The sequence below is a fragment of the Sarcophilus harrisii genome, chromosome 1 (genome assembly GCF_902635505.1).
Source record: "Sarcophilus harrisii chromosome 1, mSarHar1.11, whole genome shotgun sequence".
NCBI lineage: Eukaryota > Metazoa > Chordata > Mammalia > Dasyuromorphia > Dasyuridae > Sarcophilus > Sarcophilus harrisii.
Genome location: NC_045426.1, coordinates 64808164 through 64828717, shown reverse-complemented (window position 1 = coordinate 64828717; position 20554 = coordinate 64808164). Strand labels below are relative to the sequence as shown.

The following is a 20554-nucleotide window of genomic DNA, read 5'->3' as shown; positions in this document are numbered from 1 at the left end:
GAAATCAGCTGTAAGTCAGGGTCAAGGCCAGCCTAGATCAAGAGTGAGGAAACACCTTCAGCGTTTCTTTCCCTGCCTCTCCCCCACCTCTCCCTCAAAGAGGGAAAAAGGAAAAAAAAACAAAAACCAGCTCACATTCACACGTGTATACCGAAGGATTGGAGTTGACAGTAGCTCCCAGCCCCCACCCCAAACTCCCATCCCTTAAAATTGTCCCGACCCCCCCCCCACCCCCACCCCTGGTGCTCAGCGCGCGCTAGGAGCTTCGGCACACACGCACACGCACACACATATACACACACATTCACACAGCACAGAGGCAGGGGCAGTGCGGTACCGCCTCCTTCTCCTCACTCCTCCTCCTCCTCCTCCTTCTCCTCCTTCTCCACCTCCCCTCCCTCCTGGCGTTCGGGCGGCAGCAGTAGCTGGAGCAGCTCAGCGGCAGCCGCTTCCCGGCATGGTCTGCTAAGCCAGCCGGTCTGGCAACAGGAGTCCGAGGCAAAGAGGGCACAAGGAGGGGCTTTCAGACGTCAAAGGAAGGAAAGCAAAAGGCAGACGCTCTGGACTTCTTGGGATTGATTGATTCTCCACCTGGCCGAAGACCATCTACCCTAAGCGGCGTTCTGCCGCCCTAAGCGGCTTGGGTGCAGGGGCCGGGAAAAGGTGTTAGTGGGTGCGTGAGATCACTTTGGGACACCGGGACTCGGACCTTCTTCGATCCGGTGTGGCGATGGGGCTCTACGGGGCTGCTGGAGCCGCTGTCCTGGTGCTGCTTGCCGGACATTTCTCCCTGAACTCGGCGCTGGAGGAAAAGAAAGGTAAAGGTGTCGCCTTCGTCTCCCGCCTCCCCTGTGTCTCCTACCCTATCTCCGCCCGCACCTGGTCTGCCAGCTCGCCTGCCCCCTTTCCACACCTTTCCCCAGCCCCAGCCCCTGTCTCAACCTCAGCCCTAGTCGGCTCCCTATCTCCTTAGGGCTCGCTTGGTCCGGGTCGGCCGGCGCTCCCCTTTCCCTCCCCGGTTTCCTGCAAGATCAGCTGTGAGTTTCTGACCAAGACCCTGCGTCTGGACTGAGTCTGGCGGGGCTGTTCTAACAATCTTGTCTGGCCCAGGAAGAGGGGGCACTGGGGATCTCTGGCCGGGGAACTGAGGTCTAGAATGGAAACCTGGTGTCCAGAATCACCCGTTCCAGGACGCGCCCTGCTTGGCTCCGCGAGTTCAGTCTACGTTTGTACAGGAAACTTTCAGCCGGTTTTCGTCTCCTTGGCCCGCTGAGGAGACTGGCGGGAGGCGGGGGTGGGGAGGAAACTGAGATAGAGTTCTGGGGGTCGAGGAACCTAGACATTGCCCACAATCTATTCTGGGAGGGGGTGTCACACTGTGCGGCAAGAATAATGGGACAGGATTCCATGTGACAGCCCTTCCCCCACCCCACCCCGACTTTTCCTCAGGAGCATAACAAGACAGTCCTCGTACTTGCCGGGACAGCAAAACATGAGGGCGTGAGACGTCAGGCTGGAGATGTGTCCCACTGAATACTACTAAGGCTGTCACCTGTCCAGTTCTCTGGCCGGCTAATAACTCCCATGCTCCAAATTTAAGGGATAGACCATTTTGGCTTACTCGCTCACGTTCTTTGCTCTTTTTCGGTAGTCTGTCACTAGTCCGGGTTGGGGTTTGTGAGGGTTAGGAGTAACGTGAACCCTTCCCCTTGCACACTAGAACTAGGTAAAAGTCTCGAGAATCGAGCCCCTCAGCCCCTATTCCCATTCTTTACACTCAAGTCCCCCTCACAAAACGGCAGGATTTAGCCTTACTTCTCCTTTCAGTTTTTTTTTTTTTTTTTTTTGTCTGCCTCTCTCCCTTCCTCCCTCCCTCTTTTCCCTCTTTCCCTCTCCCTTTCCCACTCCAGTGCCGGACAGTCAGTCAGCTTGTGTTTGATCCCAACCTGCCCTACAAGATACGCGGATCTGTGTAAGATTAATCTATACAGCCGGGACTCTCCCTGCTCACCTCTGGTTTTCTCACTACTACCTTTCCTCCTTATTTCCCACTCTGGGTCATTTCAGGTTCTTCCCAGGCTTCTTGAAATACTTTGTTAACTTCTAGGGGGCAGTTCCGGGATCCTGAATGGGTTCTCCAGGGTTTCTTTGAAGAAGCAGATGCTAGAAAAATAGATTCTAAAATCCTCAGAACCAAATGATGACAGGAATCCCTTTTGAGGATTCCAGTGCAAATCATTTTGGGGAATAACTTGAAGACTACATACTCATTCTCTTCTCGGGGGTGGGATGAGGAGTTAGACAGTCAACGCGAGGATCCACCATTCTTTCCGCACCAAGCCTGAGAGAATCTGATTTCGTGACTACTGACAATAAGCTCCCTTGGAACAAGCAACACGTCTCCCTCAGAAAAGATTCTAATTGCACAATCTTAAAATCAAGGAACTCGTGTTCCAAGAGTCAGGTTCCGACCTGTTGTTGATGTCATAGGCATAGGGTGTTGGTTTTGTGTGTGTCTAGTGTGTGTGAAAGACAGAACCAGAGAGAGGGGAAAGGGAGAGATCTTGTGGATGGGAAGTGGGGGGAGGAGTTATAAACTTCCTGGCTATATTTGCCCTTGTACCGATAAAGATGTTTTGAAACAGATTACTATATCAAACCTGCAAAATGTAGGTGAGAGGGTGAATATTCTCCAATACTGGAGGGAGAGTCGTCAGTGTTGAAAGATCAGAACTGTTGTTTTTTTTTTTCATTTAATGAGTTAGCCTGAGGTTTCTCATCAAAGTGTAAAATGACTTTTTTCATATTTTTAAAATTAATTTTACATCAGTTTATTTTACCTCACACTTAAGAATCATAGAGGCAAACAAAATTCTTTTTCTCTTCATACAAGATTACCTTTCTGATATCAATTCATCACTTGAAGATTGATATTTTCACATACCCTTGAATATTTCTTATGCTTGAAAACTTTCTAGTATCTATACTTTTAAATGTTTCAGCTATTTCTGAGAACATGTAATTTAACGTGCTCTTTTTGCATTCGTTTAAAATAGAATCTTCTTTAGTATGGGGATTAAAAGGACCAAACTATAAGAAAATAAGAATATTTAAAAGATATTTGTTTAAATCTTGAGAGTAGAAACTTTGTGTATTTAAAAGAACAATGACAGGTGTGTGTGACTTCAACCTTTTGACCTTGGGCAGATAATAGAAGACTAGAAAGGGAAATGATGATCACCCTCTTTTGAAAGTCAAAGCAAACATCTCCTTGTTCCAAGTCCAGATTTTTCTCCCAAGTTCTTTTCATTCTTTCTCTTCCCACCCTTTCTGTCCAAAATGGTCTATTTTTAAGGAAGTAGCTCAGAGGTTCTATTAGAGAATGAAGAGCAATTTGTGGTGTGATCCAGAACAAGCCTCTTCCTCTCTTGTTGCCTCCATTGCAAAGTTGAGGAAGAAACTACTGACTTGGGGTCCCGGGATAGATTGGATGCTGAGAGTAACTAATAAAATATTTGTAAACTGTTTTGCAAATCCAAGAAATTCTGAATTGCGCTATGATAGCGAAAGAGATCTTTGTGTACTTATTGTACTAAGTGTAACAAACCGGTCTCATCCCTGGTGGGCTGTTGCAATGCTTTCAACCTTAATTTTTTCACTTACTACCAAGAAATGCAGTGAAAGTTGTACAAGTGAACCCTGTCCCATATTCTATTGGGGAAATGATCATAATTAGGATGTTAACATGAGGCAGCTCCCAAATATTCTAAAAAAAAATTTTAAAAATGAGATAGTATTGAAGAGCTGATGGCCATTAATAATTTTTTTCCTCACCAAAAATGGACAATCAGCCATGTTTTTTAAAAAGAATAAAACAGTTTGACTTGTTTTCCTCTTTATATCTAGTCTAGTCTTTAAGGTATTCTGACCAAAAGCAATCCTTAGCAGAGCATTTCTCTTCATACTTGTCCTTCTGGCTAGTCTGATTCTTAAAAGGTGATCAGAGTCCAGGAATGTGAGAACATAAAATCACCTGTCTTCAGTTTCAATAATCCACCCACAAAATGTTTCCTTTGCTCTTCAAAAAAAGTTTGTTTGTTACACTAAGGCAGATGGATGTTTACAACCAAGAACAAAAATCCTACTACACTGGACCAAAGCATGAAGTATATGACTAGTCGAGTCCTTGGTGTACCATGAAGGGTGGAGTTCTTGATTTTCTCTCTGCTTCTAAATAAGTCATGTACTAGTTACTCTGTCTCAGATTTAGAGAGAATAAATTTTACTGCTGTAAATCTCACATGGGGATCTGAAAAAGCTTACAAGGAAGCATTTTAATGACCTGCATTGGTCCTTGCTTGGATCATCAACAAATACAAAATACTATGAAATATCTTATTTCCTACTCACAATGTTTTCCTGTATAATATATACATATTTTCCTTCCAGGTGAGACTACCTTATAATGCCATTGTGTTCTTTTGTCCCATAAGTAGTTAGGCCTTTTTGGATGTGGTCCAAGATAGCAGAATAAGTAAAGTTATGTCTTTTACATATGACAGTAGTGTTGGTTTGTACTGCAAGATGTGATCAGTAAAGTGAATTTTGAGTTATTTTTCCAATATTATTGATAGATTTTGTGTTAATCCATTCATACTTTAAGGTTCAGACTGCCCTCCATTCCTATGACCAATGCCATACTTTTGCAAGATTTCAGGATGAGGTGAAAGATGCTATGCACTGTTCTTAAATAAAACCTATGACCTTGGCCTCTTGCATTATGCTGTTACCAATCTGAGCTAACTAGACATAGTAAGAATAACATTTATGGTGCTCCTCCAGATTATCAGTCTGATTTCTGGCTTGCCTAGGCAGCTACTCAATGGACAAAACTGGTTACTGTTTTGTGTTTCTCCAGGCATATATGCAAATTGGGCATCATAACACATGTTTATAATGAGCTTTGAGACCTCCAATGAGAACTTATCTAATTCATGCTAGTCAAGAACAGACTGCTCTGTTTTATAAATGAATGAGTGACTAAGGCATAATGTTTCACAAACATAGCACACTAGATGGGCTAGGCTAAAAAATATAGAGGGATTTCATCTCTTGCAAAATATTTTGCAGCTTAAAGTGCAGCAAAAATAAATGTTGTGTTTTTTTTTTTATTCTTTATCTTTTAGTTATCAATTTCAGGAGCTCTTCTCCAGTTCTAGTATTATTTTTTAATTTAGGAGAAAAAAAAACTTATGTAATATTTTGAGACTTACAAAGCACTTTACCTGTTATCTCATCTCCAACTTACAAAAACTTTGTGGGAAGGTATTATTATTCTTATTTTACAAATAAGGAAACTGAGGCCGAAAGAGGCTAAATGATTGGCCCAGGATCATACAGTTAATATGTGTCAAATCTTCTGTAATCCCAAATTCCACACTTTATCCACTATGCCACCAAAGCACTTCCCTTTATTGTAACCTTTCACAATTCTCCCTTTATTTTCTAGTGTCAAATCTAATATGTCATTTTCTAGATTCTTTCATATAAAGATCTTCTATGCCACAGATTCAAAGGGTCATAAATTGAGAGCTGCAAGGGATCATTTTAAGGACCTTAGAAGTTGTATTGTCCAACTCATGTGAGTATCTTAAGTTTTTCAGTGAGCTGGGGTTTCCCCCCCTTTATGGAGGACTGCTGGACAGTCACCCAGGTTGATCTTCATGAAACTGACCAAGTCAAAAGTACAACTGATTTTAGATTGCAGATGACTAAAATCAGCTGGAATAGGTAAATGAACAAATCACTCAGTCAATAATGCTTGTTGAATGTTCATCGGGTATAAAGAATTAAGCTAGACTTTGGGATACAAACCCAATATCCTAACATATTAATCCAGTTGGTTTTCTTAATAATTATTAAGAAGTGGTTAAATAGCCAGTTTTAAAGCCTTTCTTCCTGCCTTGCCCATTTGTGGTCCCACTGAATGGAGAAATAACAATGAAAATATAGGAAATAACTTGCATCGTTATTCTAGGCACAGAATAAGTGTAAAAATAACTAATTAACTTGAATTAAACTCAGATAATAGGTTTATTGTCAACTGTATTTCTAAATGTTAAATTCGGAACATAAGATTTTGCAAGGGTTAATGTTAATATTAAAAAGTTATCCATGCACGTGTTTTGAAAATAAAAAGCTTTAATTTAAAAAAAAATGATAAATTTACTCTCTCCTTTCTTTCCTTCCCTCCCCATCCCTTCTCCCTCCCTCCCCCACTCCTGAAACAAACAGTAAGCAACTACATATTAGGAAAATGCTAATATTTAGGATTAGTGTTTGTCCTTGAGTCTGTGCTTAAAATATAATAGAATATGGGGCACGTAGGTGGCTCAGTAGATAGAGTACCAGCCCTGAAGGCAGGAGGACCCGAGTTCAAAATTTGACCTCAGACACTTAACATGTACTAGTTGTGTGACCTTAGGCAAGTCACAACCCCAATTGCCTTGGGGGGAAGGGAGTATATATGTAGGATATAAGGGAAATGTGAGCTAATTAGCTGGATATAGAAAAGTACACTTGAATATCTTTGTTTTTCAGAAGTATTATTTCTTTGAATCTAAATTGGCAAAGAGATTTGATTAGAAATCTCATTTCATTAGAAATGTTTTGTTTTTTCCAAAGTAGAATCATGGACAGTAGTTTCTCAGCCAAATAGAGAAAGGCATTTGCTAAGGAAGAGTATCATAAAAATAACTTTCAAAATGGGCAAAGAAATGAGTAAATGTACAAATAAATGTATATTCTCTTTAGTTAGTGCAATGATTTTTAAAGGTAGTGTCAACTCCCATTGTATATTGTTTTTAATCTATCAGAGATTTCATTAGAAATTTTCATTAGAAAAATACAAGTTATTATGACTACAGAACTCAATTTCTCTTACTCCTATTTGTATCTTTCTTATTGTTTTTTTTTTCTTTCTTGCACATCAACTCTTTGACATGTTGAGCTGACACTTCCTGTGGAAAAGTCTAGGAATTCTTTACTTTTTTGAGTTTATCAGCCGTACTTATCTCATTATTAGAAAGGGGGCTGCTTGGCTATTTTTGGGTATGGCATCAGAACTATCAAGGAGGGAAACAACTACTAAATCCATTGAAAGCATCTTTTTGTGCAGTGTGGCAAATTTAGTTTATTATAACTATGAGTGTTTTAGCTATATTCAAGGAGTTGTCTAAACATCATACACTTAGTATTTTGCTTATTAATGATTTTGAATGGTATTTTTGATTTCTTCCTAATGTTAGTATCAGCATAGATTGAATAATAGAAAAATATAGAGCTTGTTCCAGTAATGTCATTATTTTATAATGCATTATGTTATTTTCTGATAAGCTACAGAACATTATAAAGTATAGGAATATTATTTGTCAAAATAAACAAAACAGATATATTTTGTTTATTCATTCTATTTTAAAGTTATTATCACTATTACTTCCCCATTCATCTTCTTAACATTAGAGTATATGCCTCAGATCATACATATTTTACACAAGTCTCATTTCATTTTATTGTTATGACTCCTCCACCTTAGGAGTCCAAGAATGTCTAAAAACAAATGGTCATTATTGACTCAGGGTATTTATTTTCAAGAGATCTCTTTCAGAATTGTTTCCTATATTAATGTGCCACAAGAACAGGATGGCAAATGACCTCCTCTTTTCACAATTGATTTCTTCATCTCTGTCACCATTCTCCTAGAATCTCAGTAGGTATGGTGCATAGATCATATTTATAAAAACATCACTGGGGATTATGTATTGCTCAAAAGCCCATAATATCATGTTTTGTAATCTAGATCTTCCAAGGAAAGAGAACAGTTTGGAAATAACAAACCTCTGATAGATTAAAAACAATATACAATGGGAGTTGATATTAACTACCTTTAAAAATCATTGCACTAACTAAAGAGAATATTCATTTATTTGTACATTTACTCATTTCTTTGCCCATTTTGAAAGTTATTTCGCCTTTCTCTATTTGGCTGAGAAACTACTGTCCATGATTCTACTTTGGAAAAAACAAAACAGATTAGAATTTTTTGAATAGTCTTTCCTTCTATAAAATGAAGAAAGGAGTTACACTGTTTGATTTGATCTTTTTGAAAATCCCTTCAGCCTTAAATTCTATGAGTTTGAAAGCAAATCAAAAAGTAGCATTCAGGAAGCCTATATGTGGAAAAATAACTGAGACCCTTATAGCCATAATCATACGTTTCTTGTAAGTTTTCTATTTTATCCACTTCTAGCCTTGGATAAATTTCTTCTGTAATATATAGGTAGTGTAAAGTGTTCTTTACACTTCGTATATATTACTGTATACTACTACTATTACTATTACCACTACTACTACCACTATTACTATCACTTTCTATATATTAGTAGTACTAGTGATGATGATGATTACGATCACTAAGACTTTTATAGAACTTTAAGGTTTATAAAGCATTATAAAGTAGCTAATTTGATCCTCCCCAAAGTCCCCAAAAATATAGGTACTGTTGCTATTCCTATTTTATAGATGAAGAAATAGATTGAGAGAGATTAAATAACTCACCCAAGTACGATAGTTACATAGTTACAGTGTCTGCAATAGGATTGGAAGTTTTCCTTACTCAAAGTGTGGTACTCTATAACCACTAAGCACAGTTACATTTCAAACTAGAGGCATGTTTCTTTCTTTCCTCTCTCAATATTTCCCTTTCTCCTCTTTCCTTTCTACCCCAGTGTCTCAGTCTCCCTATCTGTCTTGTTAACTCTTCTCCCCATGGATTTCTGTGGAAATTTCTAAAAAAAAGCATGTTATATACTCTGATGACATAAGGTGTTGGATATTGGATCTGGGTGCTGCAAACCCATGTATTTTAAATGGTGAGTCTAGAGGGTCTTTTAAAAAAATTGCCATTTTAATTAAAAATTTCAGTGAGGTCTATGAGTATATAAAGAAAAAGGAAATAAGTGGAGAAAGTAGCTTGATTTTTGTTTTTGTTTTTTAAAGCTCAGGTCAGTCAGGTATGCCTCTGGCAAATTCTGATTGTCTCTATGTACAAATCAGTAGTCGGTAGTTTCTTTGATTTAAATGAAAGCACATATTTTAAACTCATTAGAATGAGTAAACAGCCATTACTTAAAGGGACAATTTTAATATAGGGTTGTGGCGCTAAGATATCTCTCTCACTGTTTTTAATATAAGCTATTAAACAACCTGGGCTTCTTTTGGGAACTTTCCATGACTATATATTGTTAAAATAACTGTGGAAGAAATACTTTTTTTCCTCCCTTCCCTATCCTGTACATTAAGAGTGAGGCTACCCTAAAATTATATTTATGTCTAGAAGGAAAACATTTAAAAGGAGATAGCCATCAAGGACTATCTTCCCTGTCATAATTTTTCTCATTTCCATATCCCTTGCAAATATGATCCAATATGTAATTAACCCTCAATAAAATGAGCAATTGATCTTTAATAACTAAAAACCTCTGTCATCCTTCTATATTAAATGTATTTTGTATTTTTAGACAGACATATAATTCCCCAAACCTGAATAAATTAACTGACTTTGCAACTAGTCAGCTGTAATGATGTCTAGGTAGTTTTTTGGACATCAGTCCTCTATCTTGCACAAGTAGTTGCTAGGGCATTTCACTTTTAATCAATAGCCAAGGCAAAACAGAAAATTGAGCAATTTGATGAAGTGGGTCGATATTACCTAGCTAATTAGGCAATTTTTCAGCTCTTTGCTTCATTTAATTGGGTAAATTTTGTCCTCAGAATCCCCATTGTAGGAATGCAAACTTGGTGGTATTTCTGGCTTTGGAAAGAACTGATTGAGAAAAACACCAGTCGGGTGTGGATTTGGGGGGATTATCTGAATCTATCTTTCCTTATTATGTTGTATTATATTGAAAATCTTCAGCTTGATAAATTGGACTTTTAGAAAAGTTGAGCAACAGTTACTTAATATTCACAAAGTTGCCCAGTTACAAAATACTAAACATTTAAAACAATAGAAATCAGTGATGTTCTAAGAACCCAAAGCTTAATGAACATAAGGTGGATGCCTATTTTTTGTAAATAAAAAGCTTTAACTTATGTGTGTGTGTGTGTGTGTGTGTGTGTGTGTGTGTGTGTGTGTGGTGGGGGTAGAGGGGGTTCTTCCTGAAGGGAATCGGTACCTAATCCAAAATAAAGTACTTCTAAATGAAATTAAATACAAATTGGTCACCTGTTCAGAATTCAGCCTTCTTATCATTTCAGCTCTTCAAAATAAAACTTTAAAAAGGGGGACATCTAGAATGAGATAGCTGGTAATCGCTAACATCTATATGGCATTTTAAGGTTTAGGTTTATAAAAGAATTCTATGGTAAGATAATATAGAAGACTACTCCATGATTTTAAATGAATGTCACAAGATTGCTGGGTGTTGCTCATAAGCTCTGAGTAAGGGCCTGAAGGGATCTTCTATTTATTCTCATTTTACACCCACTAGTAATATATATCTGACTTCAGAGCTCCTGCAACAAATTAGAAGCATCAGTTTACAAGTGGGAGACAAAGGAAACTATAGTCAATAGTGGGAAGACCTGAAATGGTCTTAAGTTCTTTGAGCCTGCTTTATGAGAGCTCTGCCTCAATTTCCTCATCTAAAAAATGGGGATAAAAATAGCATCTGTGTCTCAGGACTGTTGTATGGATAAACTGAAGGAGAACTTCCTATTTTTTAAGGCTGTCTATCCAATTTGGACAGCCCTAATTATTCGGATGTTTTTCCTGACATTGGGCCTAAATATGTCTTTGGGCAACTTCCACTCATTGCCCCTAGTTCTGCCCTTTGGGGTCAAAAACAACAACAACAAAAAACCAGTCTAATTGCTTTTCCATGACATTCTGATACTTGAAGACAGCTATAGTGACTCTCCTGTGTCCTGAAGACTTCAATGGATCTTCCTATGACCTGGACAGCTTAAAGGAAGCCAAACAAACTACTTTATAACTAATGATGCTCTTGTGAACCTCACATGTCCTATTTTTTAAAAATGTAATAACTAGTACTGGAATTATCACAAACCACAAAAGGATACAATTTAGGTGAAGGAGTAGTATCTATGTGGTAGATAACACTTAATTGATACCAGGTGATCTTCAAGTGAGACGCCATAGATGCCAGTTTTATATAGTCATCTTAAGAGATGGAGCAAGAACGATTAGCTCATTAAGTATATCTTTTTTTATCCAGGTAAACCAGTTCAAGTCCCTGACCAAAGGTTACTAAGGGACCTCCAAAAAAAAAAAAAAATGAAGCAACATCTGAACATGAATTCCTCTTTCACAAGAAAGTGGGGTAATCACGACACTTTCTCTTGACTATGTTTCAACTGTTCACCTTTTTTGCACTCAGTCTTTCAAAAATCTGTGACCAGATGAATCCTGCAAAGATTCTGATTGGTTCAAGCATTTTGGTGGGAATATAAAAATCCATGACAAAAATAAATGAGATCTGATTACAGCTGGGCAAACTTGAGTGTGTACCTTTGACTTCTAAGATATGTGAATGTAGTGTTTTCATAGCTGTGGAAGCTGGCTATTACATCTTATTATGGTTCGAAGAGAACTGCACAGCTGTTATTTTTGCAGCAGAGGTCCCCAGTTATTTATACCCATACTATTACTCACCTCTGTACCCTAGGGCATTATATCTCTTGCTACCATAAAGACCACCCAATACTTTCCTGGCTAGAGTTCTAGTAGGATATCAAACTGCATTGATTGCCAAGAATGGAGAGAAAGAAGGGTAGCTAGGTGGTGCAATGGCTAGAGCACTGACACTGAACTCAGGAGGACCTGAGTTCATATTTGGCCTCAAACATTTACTAGCTGTATGACCCTGGACAAGTCACTTAATCCTGCAATACAAGCAAAAAAGGAGAGAGGATTCAGATGCATGGTAGAACCTAGACTATGAAAGGTTTCAATTAGTTATACCATCCTCTGCCCCTCCAACTCCCCCATAAGCTGTTGCAGTCAGAGAACAGTGGAATGAAAGTTCAAACAGTGAAAATATACACTCTAGAATACTAGTATTGTAAGCAGAGCTATTCATTTTTTTTTTGTGACCCATCACTGCATATCAATTATTTGTCTTTCCCCCACTCCCCGATCTAGATTCACATCCTGCCTTAGATTGTACCAGTACCTGCCTTATTAAACTGTAGCATTCATTTGACTTCACTCAAAAATCTCAGTTTTCTCAACTATAAAATGGAGATAATAAACTATGGAAGGCACTTTGTAAACCTTTATATAAATAAAAACCATCATTGTTATTGTTAGAATAATTATTGTACCTAATGAACTTTTCCAACAAATAGTCCAATTTTCTATTCCCCTAATCCCTTTTTTAGAATGCCACATCTCTAGGAACAAGCCTTGACTTGTTACTATCTCTCCTTTATCCCTATTCAGATGAAGGTTCAAAGATTCAGCCCAACATTCCCTCCAATCTTTATCCTACCCTATTCTCCATGATAGCCTTAGAAATCCTTGTTTTATTATAGGTGATGCTGTTGTTTTTCAGACCTGAGATTTCATTGTTTTAAAAAAAAAACACTCTTACACCTTTGCCCTGTCATTATCATTCAACTCCTCTGCCTTTAAAACTCAGACCATCTGACTGCCATTCTCTCTCCATGTTTTTACTATCTAGAAATCTCTTAAGACACTTTCTCCACTCTATCTGATTACTTTTCTATTGCTTTCCCTGCCATCATCTTCAGAAACTTCAGCCTTCACACAGATAACCTTCCTTCCAACACCTTGTCTTCCCAATTATATTCCTTTAGATCCATTCTCTGTCATTTCTGTTGTACCCTAGCCACACGCCAGGTGGGTCAAACATTAAATTTTATTATCTTTCAAAACTGTTCATTTCAGAAATTGTCCTCTTTCATTACAATCATTTTTCCCCCAGACCTTCAATCCTGCCATATCTATTCTAAGACCTCATCGTGACTTTTGGATCCTTTGATTCCTCTCCATTATTTCTCCTTTGTAACTTTTTTTTTCTTTCTGGCTTCACTTATTAACTATTAAAGTGTGATTATGTAGTCTGGCATTTTAATGGCATAATCTCATTCATTCTCACAGTCCTCTTGACTTTCTACTGATCTCAATTTGATAATCTTAGTTAAACCCTATCCTCCCCACTCGTCTATTCCTACTCTCCATATTTTTTTAAAGATACTGTACTACTGTAGTAAGAGAAGTTTCCCATAATTCCAGAGTTACTGTGATGGATCATAGAACAAAAATAGCATACATAAAGGAAAGCAAAACACATATAATTTCTTTTGCCATCAACACCTGTATAAATCTGCCTTTGGGGCATTTTAAAATTTGGGTAAAATGCTAGAAATTATATTTTCTGTGATTCAAGATATTTCTGTCCCAGTTATTACCTTCTCCACTTGTCCTAGCAAACCAACCTAGTCATGGAAAGGATGATTGCATTGGAGAAAGTAGGGGGAGCAAGCAGATATTTGTTGCCTCACCTCACTTCCCTTACGGGTTCTATTCCTTTTGTCTTCTGAATGGCTTAAAGTTGCATAATAAATGGAATTCTGATTCCTGACTATTTCGGAATCTTTTCTTCTTGGAGAATTAGTTTTAAAACACAACTGAACATTTTCATTATGTTCCTTAGAACAACTATGGAAGATAAGGAGTTTAAAAAATCATTCATTTTTACGAAGGAAGAAACGAAGGGAAAGATAAAAAAATATTTGTTTAAGGTCATACAGTTAATACTCAGAGTTGGGTCTCTTTGAAGTCTGAGATCAACACTGTTTCTTTTGCAACAGAGACCAACTTCTCAGTCACTAGTCCCCCACCCCAATTGCTCTATTCTGCCATGTGGCCTGAGTTTGGAGGTATAAATTCATCAAAGCATGCTCACTGAAATGATACAGAATCATAGATTTAGAACTAGGAGAATTTTCAGAGGATATCCTGTCAAGTACGTTCATTTTATTTCATTATATTTTTCTCTCTTATTGATACTTCATGGTGATACCCCTTTGTTCCTAATGTTTTCCTCCCTCCCCACTTCATAATAGAAATGTTTAGTCTTAGAAGATCTCAGGCCATCTAATTCCCTTATTGTACAGATAAGGAACTTGAGATCTAAGGAGATTAAATGTTTTGTCCAAGGTCACACAGGTGTTAGAAATGAGATCTGAATACAGATCCTTTTGATTACAGAGCTGATAGTTTTTTTTTTTTTTCCACTGCCTTTTAAAGAACAAAAACAAGTTGTTTGTATGAATGGCAGATAAAAACACAGGTTTCTAAATGAAAGGGGGAGAGTATGATTCATAGTATAATAATAACTTACATTTATATACCTCTTTGCAGTTTATAAGGTGTATTCCTCAAAACAACACTAGTAGATAATTCTGCCCTCTGTGTTCTAGAATGCCTATTTCACAGATGAAGCTCAAGGAGATTAAATTGTCCAAGGTCCCAAAATGAGTAAGACAATTATAATTTGATGCTACCAGTTCTTCAGTTAGAAGAGTCCAGAGCTCAAGTTTATGTGACTTTGCTGCCTTCCTATAATTAAACAAAAATCCTGCTTTTATTTGTGAATTATTCCTTGTTCTAGTTATTTTTTTAAGACAAGAAAACTTTCATCCATTTAGACAAGTTTTTACAATTTCTACTCCATTCATTTATTAGAAATAGCCTCTCTCACTGAACATAGTGGTAGAATATATTTACAATGCATTTATCCACTCAAGTAGGCCAGAAGGCTAGCTTATGTGTGACGACTTATTCCATTCTGAATTGGAAAATAAAGGTACCACATCACCAGACGCTTAAAGGTAACCCAACCTTATTAAACTGCCAGCCATTGTTTACCATTCCAATACTTCTGGCTGCCTGCTCATTTTCCCATTTATATCCTGCTGTCTGTCAGTCAACAACTTTTATTAAGCACCTACTATGGCAAAGCATTGGTGAAATAAAGCCAACCCTCTCCCCCCCCCCCCAAAAAAAAAATATAAAAACAGTCTCTGCTTTCAAAGGGCTCAAAGTATAATGGTGTAAAAGACCAGAATCTTTTTTTTTTTTTTTTTTTTAAACAACCTGTAAAAGGCCAGAGTACCGACAAGAATAGACTGGAAAAACTGGTGGTAGTTTCAAAGGAAAGGCAATACAATTAAGAATGGGAAAGATTTTTTGCAGAAGGTGGAAGTTTTGCTGAGACTTGAAAGGATCCAGGGAATCTGGGAGGTGAGGATGAGGAAAGGGAAAGTGTTTCAGGCATGGGAGAAACAGCTGATGAAAATGTTCCAGAGTTATGAGATGGAGCATCTTATAAGGAGCTGGACCCCAGAAAATGTGGAGGAAAGTGTGAGAACACTGGAGAGATAGAAAGAAGCCAACTTATGATGAATTTTCAAAGCCAAATAGAGAATATTATATTTAATCCCTATGTCAGATGAATACTTTAAAGAGAAAGGATATATGAATCCAAAAGTTAACTCTTTAAAACGAATAAGACTAAACATAAGGATATATACTAGCATATATCAGTCCATTAAGTTAGACTTTTTAAGAAGCAGCATAACATAGAAAGAACTAGCTGTATAAATGTAGGAAAACTAATTTCATCCAGCCTCAGTTTTCTTATATGTTAAATAAGAAGGTGGTACCCATTGACCTCTATTGTCACTTTTAACTCCTAATAATAAGCCTCTGACTTTTCTAGAGATAAGAAATAAAAAATATTAAAATACTGTCAGACTAAATCTGGCCCCCAGGTTGCATATGACCTATGAAAAAGTTAGGTACAAATCTCCCAAAGGTTAAATTATAGAAGTTGATAATTTTGTATAACCCCCAAATGATGTTATAAATATCCAACATGGCAAAAAAAAAAAAAAAAAAAATTTTCCCACCATATAATGACCAACATTTTTTTTAAGGTCACCATAAAGTAGTAAGGGATGATTTTTCTCTTAAGTCTAACTAAATGGATTGATGCTCCCCAGAACAAATGCCATTCTTCATTTGACTGCTTTTAGGAACTTGAGTTCCTGGTAAAGATCCATCCGTGGAAGGCCTTCTGTATTGATGAGGCAGTATGGTAAAGGGTCTGAAGTCTCAGTGAGCTAAATATTTTTTTAATGAGCTTCAAAAGAAAGTTTTTCCAAGATTCTCACAGGACCCTAGAGGCTTATGGATATTAAAAGTGTCTGAGTTTACCACTCTTCCCCCCAGGCTTTAGGCTAACTCTGGCAGCTAGTTGAGTGCTGACTCAGCTTGTGAGAGAATTACTGGCGCCCTGAAGGGATGGAGTAGAAATGAGGAAGGGGCCCTGGGAGGCAAATTCAGTGCAATGAAGTAGTTTATTTTTAAAAGGTCACCTTCTAGTTGTTTTTTTAAACTGAGTCAAACAAGAGTCTTAGAATCATACATCTAGATCCCCTTATTTTAGAGATAAGGAAACTGAGGTTCATTAGAAATTAATTTACTCAAATTCTAAAGGAATACGTAGCAGAAGATTTGTACCTAGGTTCCACTGACCATAGGACCAATGTTTGCTTCCACCTTCCCATGTTGCCTTCCAAGAATGTAGTCCATAAAAATGTATTTGAGCCTAAGAATACCAAGAATAAAAAAAACCTTAAAAGCTGCTATTCCAACTTTTCCCCAAGAATTTCCAAGGACTTTAAATCTATTTTCTCTACCATGCTTCCTAATTGATCTTCCTACATGTAGTCATTCTACTCTCCAATTTATCCTCCACTAACCAAATTAATATAATAATAAAATAATAATAATGTAAAAAAAATTATATTTGTAAAGAAGAGTACTTTGAGATTTGCAAAGTACTTCATGTTATCTCAAGCCTGGGAGGTAGGTGCTGTTATTATCTTCATTTTACGGACAATTGCCCAAGGTAATACATCTAGTGAGTATCTGAGTCAGGATTCTTTCTAACTCAAGACCAATACTACATACATCCTCTTCACTACCTGGCTTGCCCTTAATATTCCTAAAATACTTTGGCCCATGTTAGTCCTCTGTTCAGAAATCAACAGTATCCTTCTAATTCCCTCTAAGATAAAATGCAAATTCCTCAGTGTGGTATTTATTATGGGTTTACTCAATCTGTCTTCTGCAAAGCCTTCTAATATTATTTCATATCTTTCCCATCACACTTCAATTTGCTATTTAACTAACTTATTAACTATTCCTATTTCCATGCCTCTACATAGACTGGTTCCTATAGACTCCTTACCAGACCCTCCACAGTCCCATCTCAATCCCTGACATTTGTACCTTCTTATCTCCACATTCAAGAATACATGGATTCCTTCAAAGTTTAGCTTAGTTGCTTTCTCCTACAAGAAGCCTTTCCCGAATCCTCTAATTATCAATAACTTCCTTTTTCTACAATCTGCACACAAATAAATACATAACTTCCATCTTGTGCCCTAAATAGTAGATTGTAAGCTAATTTAAGGGACATTTTTCAGGGTTTAGCACAGTGACTTAGGTGTCGTAATATTTAACAACTGTTTTTGGAATTGAATTGAAAGTAGATCATAGATAATGAGCTAGAAGGTAGATGCCTTTACAGTAGGCTATCTAGGCCAAATCTCTCATATTACCAATGAAAAAAATTCTGGTACACAGATGTTAAGTGCCCAAGGTTATTCAAACTCAGTTTCTCCAGCTCTAAATCTAGCTGCACAATGGTAGGTAGGGAGAAATGGGTGGTATAGAGATAGGGATAGAGAGCTTGCCCTGACATCAGGAAGACCAGTTCAAACCCAACCTCAAGCACTTTTATAAATTGTGTAATTTTTTTTTTTTTTAAGGCATGAATTTATTTAATGAAAACTTCTTTCTTTTTTTCTTTTTTAATAGGTTTTTGTTTAAAAGTTATGTGCATGGGTAATTTTACAGCATTGACAATTGCCAAACCTTTTGTTCCAATTTTTCCCCTCCTTCCCCCCATCCCCTCCCCAGATGGCAGGATGACCAATACATGTTAAAAATGTTAAAGTTAAGTTAAATACAAAATAAGTATACATGTCCAAACAGTTATTTCACTGTACAAAAAGAATCGGACTTTGAAATAGTGTACAATTAAAATGCAGGCGGACAAAAATATAGGGATTGGGAATTCTATGTAATGATTCATAGTCATTTCCCAGAGTTCTTTCCCTGGGTGTAGCTGGTTCAATTCATTACTGCTCTAATGGAGCTGATTTGGTTCATCTCATTGCTGGAGATGGCCATGTCCATCAGAACTGATCATCTCCCGGTCCTGCTCATTTCACTCAGCATCATAAACTGTGTAATTCTTAAGTTAGTCATTACTCTTTGCTTCAGTTCTCCATCTGTAAAATTGAGGGTGCTATCATTCCATCTGTAAAATTGGTAATATTAACATCTACCTCCAGAGATTGTTGTGAGGATCAAATCACATAATATCTGTAAAACACTTTATAAAACTTAAAACACTATATAAATGCCAGCTATTCTTATTGATTAAATAAAATTTTCCTGATCCTGCCAGATCCTTCATCAGGAGAGATCCGAATTTTAATTTCCCTACCCACATTTACTAGCTTTAAGACCTCAGACAAGTTCCATAAACTATCATAGAACCTTAATATCTACTACATAAGGTTATTGTGAGAATTGAATGATATGAAGTATTTTGGAAACATAGCACTATGGAACTATCAGGTATTATAATATAGATGACACAACTAAGGCTTCTGAGAATTTGTAGAAAGGCCAAAAACCAAATTCATGTCTCTATTTACTGGTACCAGCATGAGTGATTTAAGATTCACTTACAGATCCCAGGGGTGTCTAGCACAACCTTCTGTTGTCACCCTTCAGTGCCATATCCCTTAAGCCAAATCACCCGCCACTAACACCTGTCACCTCTTCTGGTTTCTTTAATTACTGGGGCCCAAGACAGGTGGAGATGAAGAGGCATTAACTGGCAGGGATATCAACATATTAGACCATCCCCAAATCAGGGAAGATGAGGAGAGTGAGAAGTTATAGCATATAGTAAACAGATTTATGGAGTAGACCATGATGTCCCTGTATGCTTAGAGATGAGAGAATGGAGTACCAGGGACTGGACTAGAAACCCCTTTCCAGCTCCCACTTTAAACCAGTTTTCACTGTGTAATGATGTCTACCTATACAGCTTCATAGCATATGGCATGCGAGTTTGAAGACAGATGGGTGGCAGTGAACTTGGTTTCAGGACTCCCAGAAGTTAGTTTCAACATCACTGGAATGATTTGCTTCTTGCAGAAAAAAAAGAAACTCTGGCTACTCATCTGGTAGTGTCTTTCTTAGCCCAGCAGTACAGGGAGGTCCACAATTGGTATGAAATTGTAGGAGGTCTATTAACAAAACTGCACTTTATTTTTCAAGTGCCTTACATATGTTTATATAAACTGTACAATTTATTCTTGGATGGATTTCAAGTGAAGATGCTCTTATGGCTACTGTGAACTTGTATATAATCTGATTTTTCTCTTGTCCATTTCTTAAGGTCATTGACAATATGCACTGGGAGAAAAACAGGGTTTGAAGGTTGAATGACAGTAGAGATAAAAGACACTCAGAATTCTTTGTTGGCAGAAGTTTAATGTCATACGCACACACATCCTCCTTTAATAAGAGGAAACAGGAGAGATAGAAAACTTAAGTATTTTAACTTGAGTTAGGGAAGAAAAGATGGAAGAGAAGAATGGAGAAATCAAGGGATTTCATCAAACACTTATTTATCAAGCAACTACCATGTGCAGGCACAATGCTAGAGGAATATAAAGATTAAAATGAAACAGTCCATGACCTAAAAAAGCTTATATTCTATCAGGGGGAAATTATATGTACATGAATGAGCATATGAAATGCATGAAACATAAATTCTCCAGTAACTTGAAGGTACTAGCATCTTGCAGGATCAAGAAAGGTTTTATGTCAAATCACTTGAAAGAAGGAAAAGAAGGTTGAAGGAAAAACTTTACCTGCTTATTACTATTTGGGGAGGGAAGGCAATTGGTTAAATAACTTGCCCAAGGTCATATAGTTAGTAAATATCAGAAGATATATTTGAACTTAAGTCCTCCTGACTTAATGTTCTGTCCACTGTGCCACCTAACTCCCCCCTTATTACTATTTTTTAGATAAGTAATCAATTGAACTTTGGGAGGAAGGGCTGTAGATAATACTTGTATGATGTGTTTTAGGTTTGCAAAAAAATGAATGTATGTATAATTGAATGAACAAATGAAAGTGCATTTTTAAAGTGCTTATTGGGTGCATAGCATTGGGAATAAAAATTCAAAAGCAAATTAGTCCTTGTTCTCAAGGCAGAGACAACAGAGAAAGAAAATTTTAGCTGCAGATCAGTGATAAAAGCCCAGGAGTCCTTAGAACTCGTGG

The 20554-nt window shown here is 37.4% G+C and overlaps 1 protein-coding gene across 2 annotated transcripts in view; it reads left to right on the top strand.

The window, feature by feature from the left end:
* The first annotated feature begins 374 nt into the window (after window positions 1-374).
* Window positions 375-20554, top strand: part of EGFR (epidermal growth factor receptor) — a 224592-nt gene continuing 204412 nt past the window's right edge. For both annotated transcript variants that reach the window (XM_031957089.1, XM_031957084.1), the window contains exon 1: window positions 375-818. In XM_031957089.1, the coding sequence (XP_031812949.1) occupies window positions 731-818 (88 nt within the window). In that variant the 5' untranslated portion in view covers window positions 375-730. The remainder of the gene's footprint in view (window positions 819-20554) is intronic.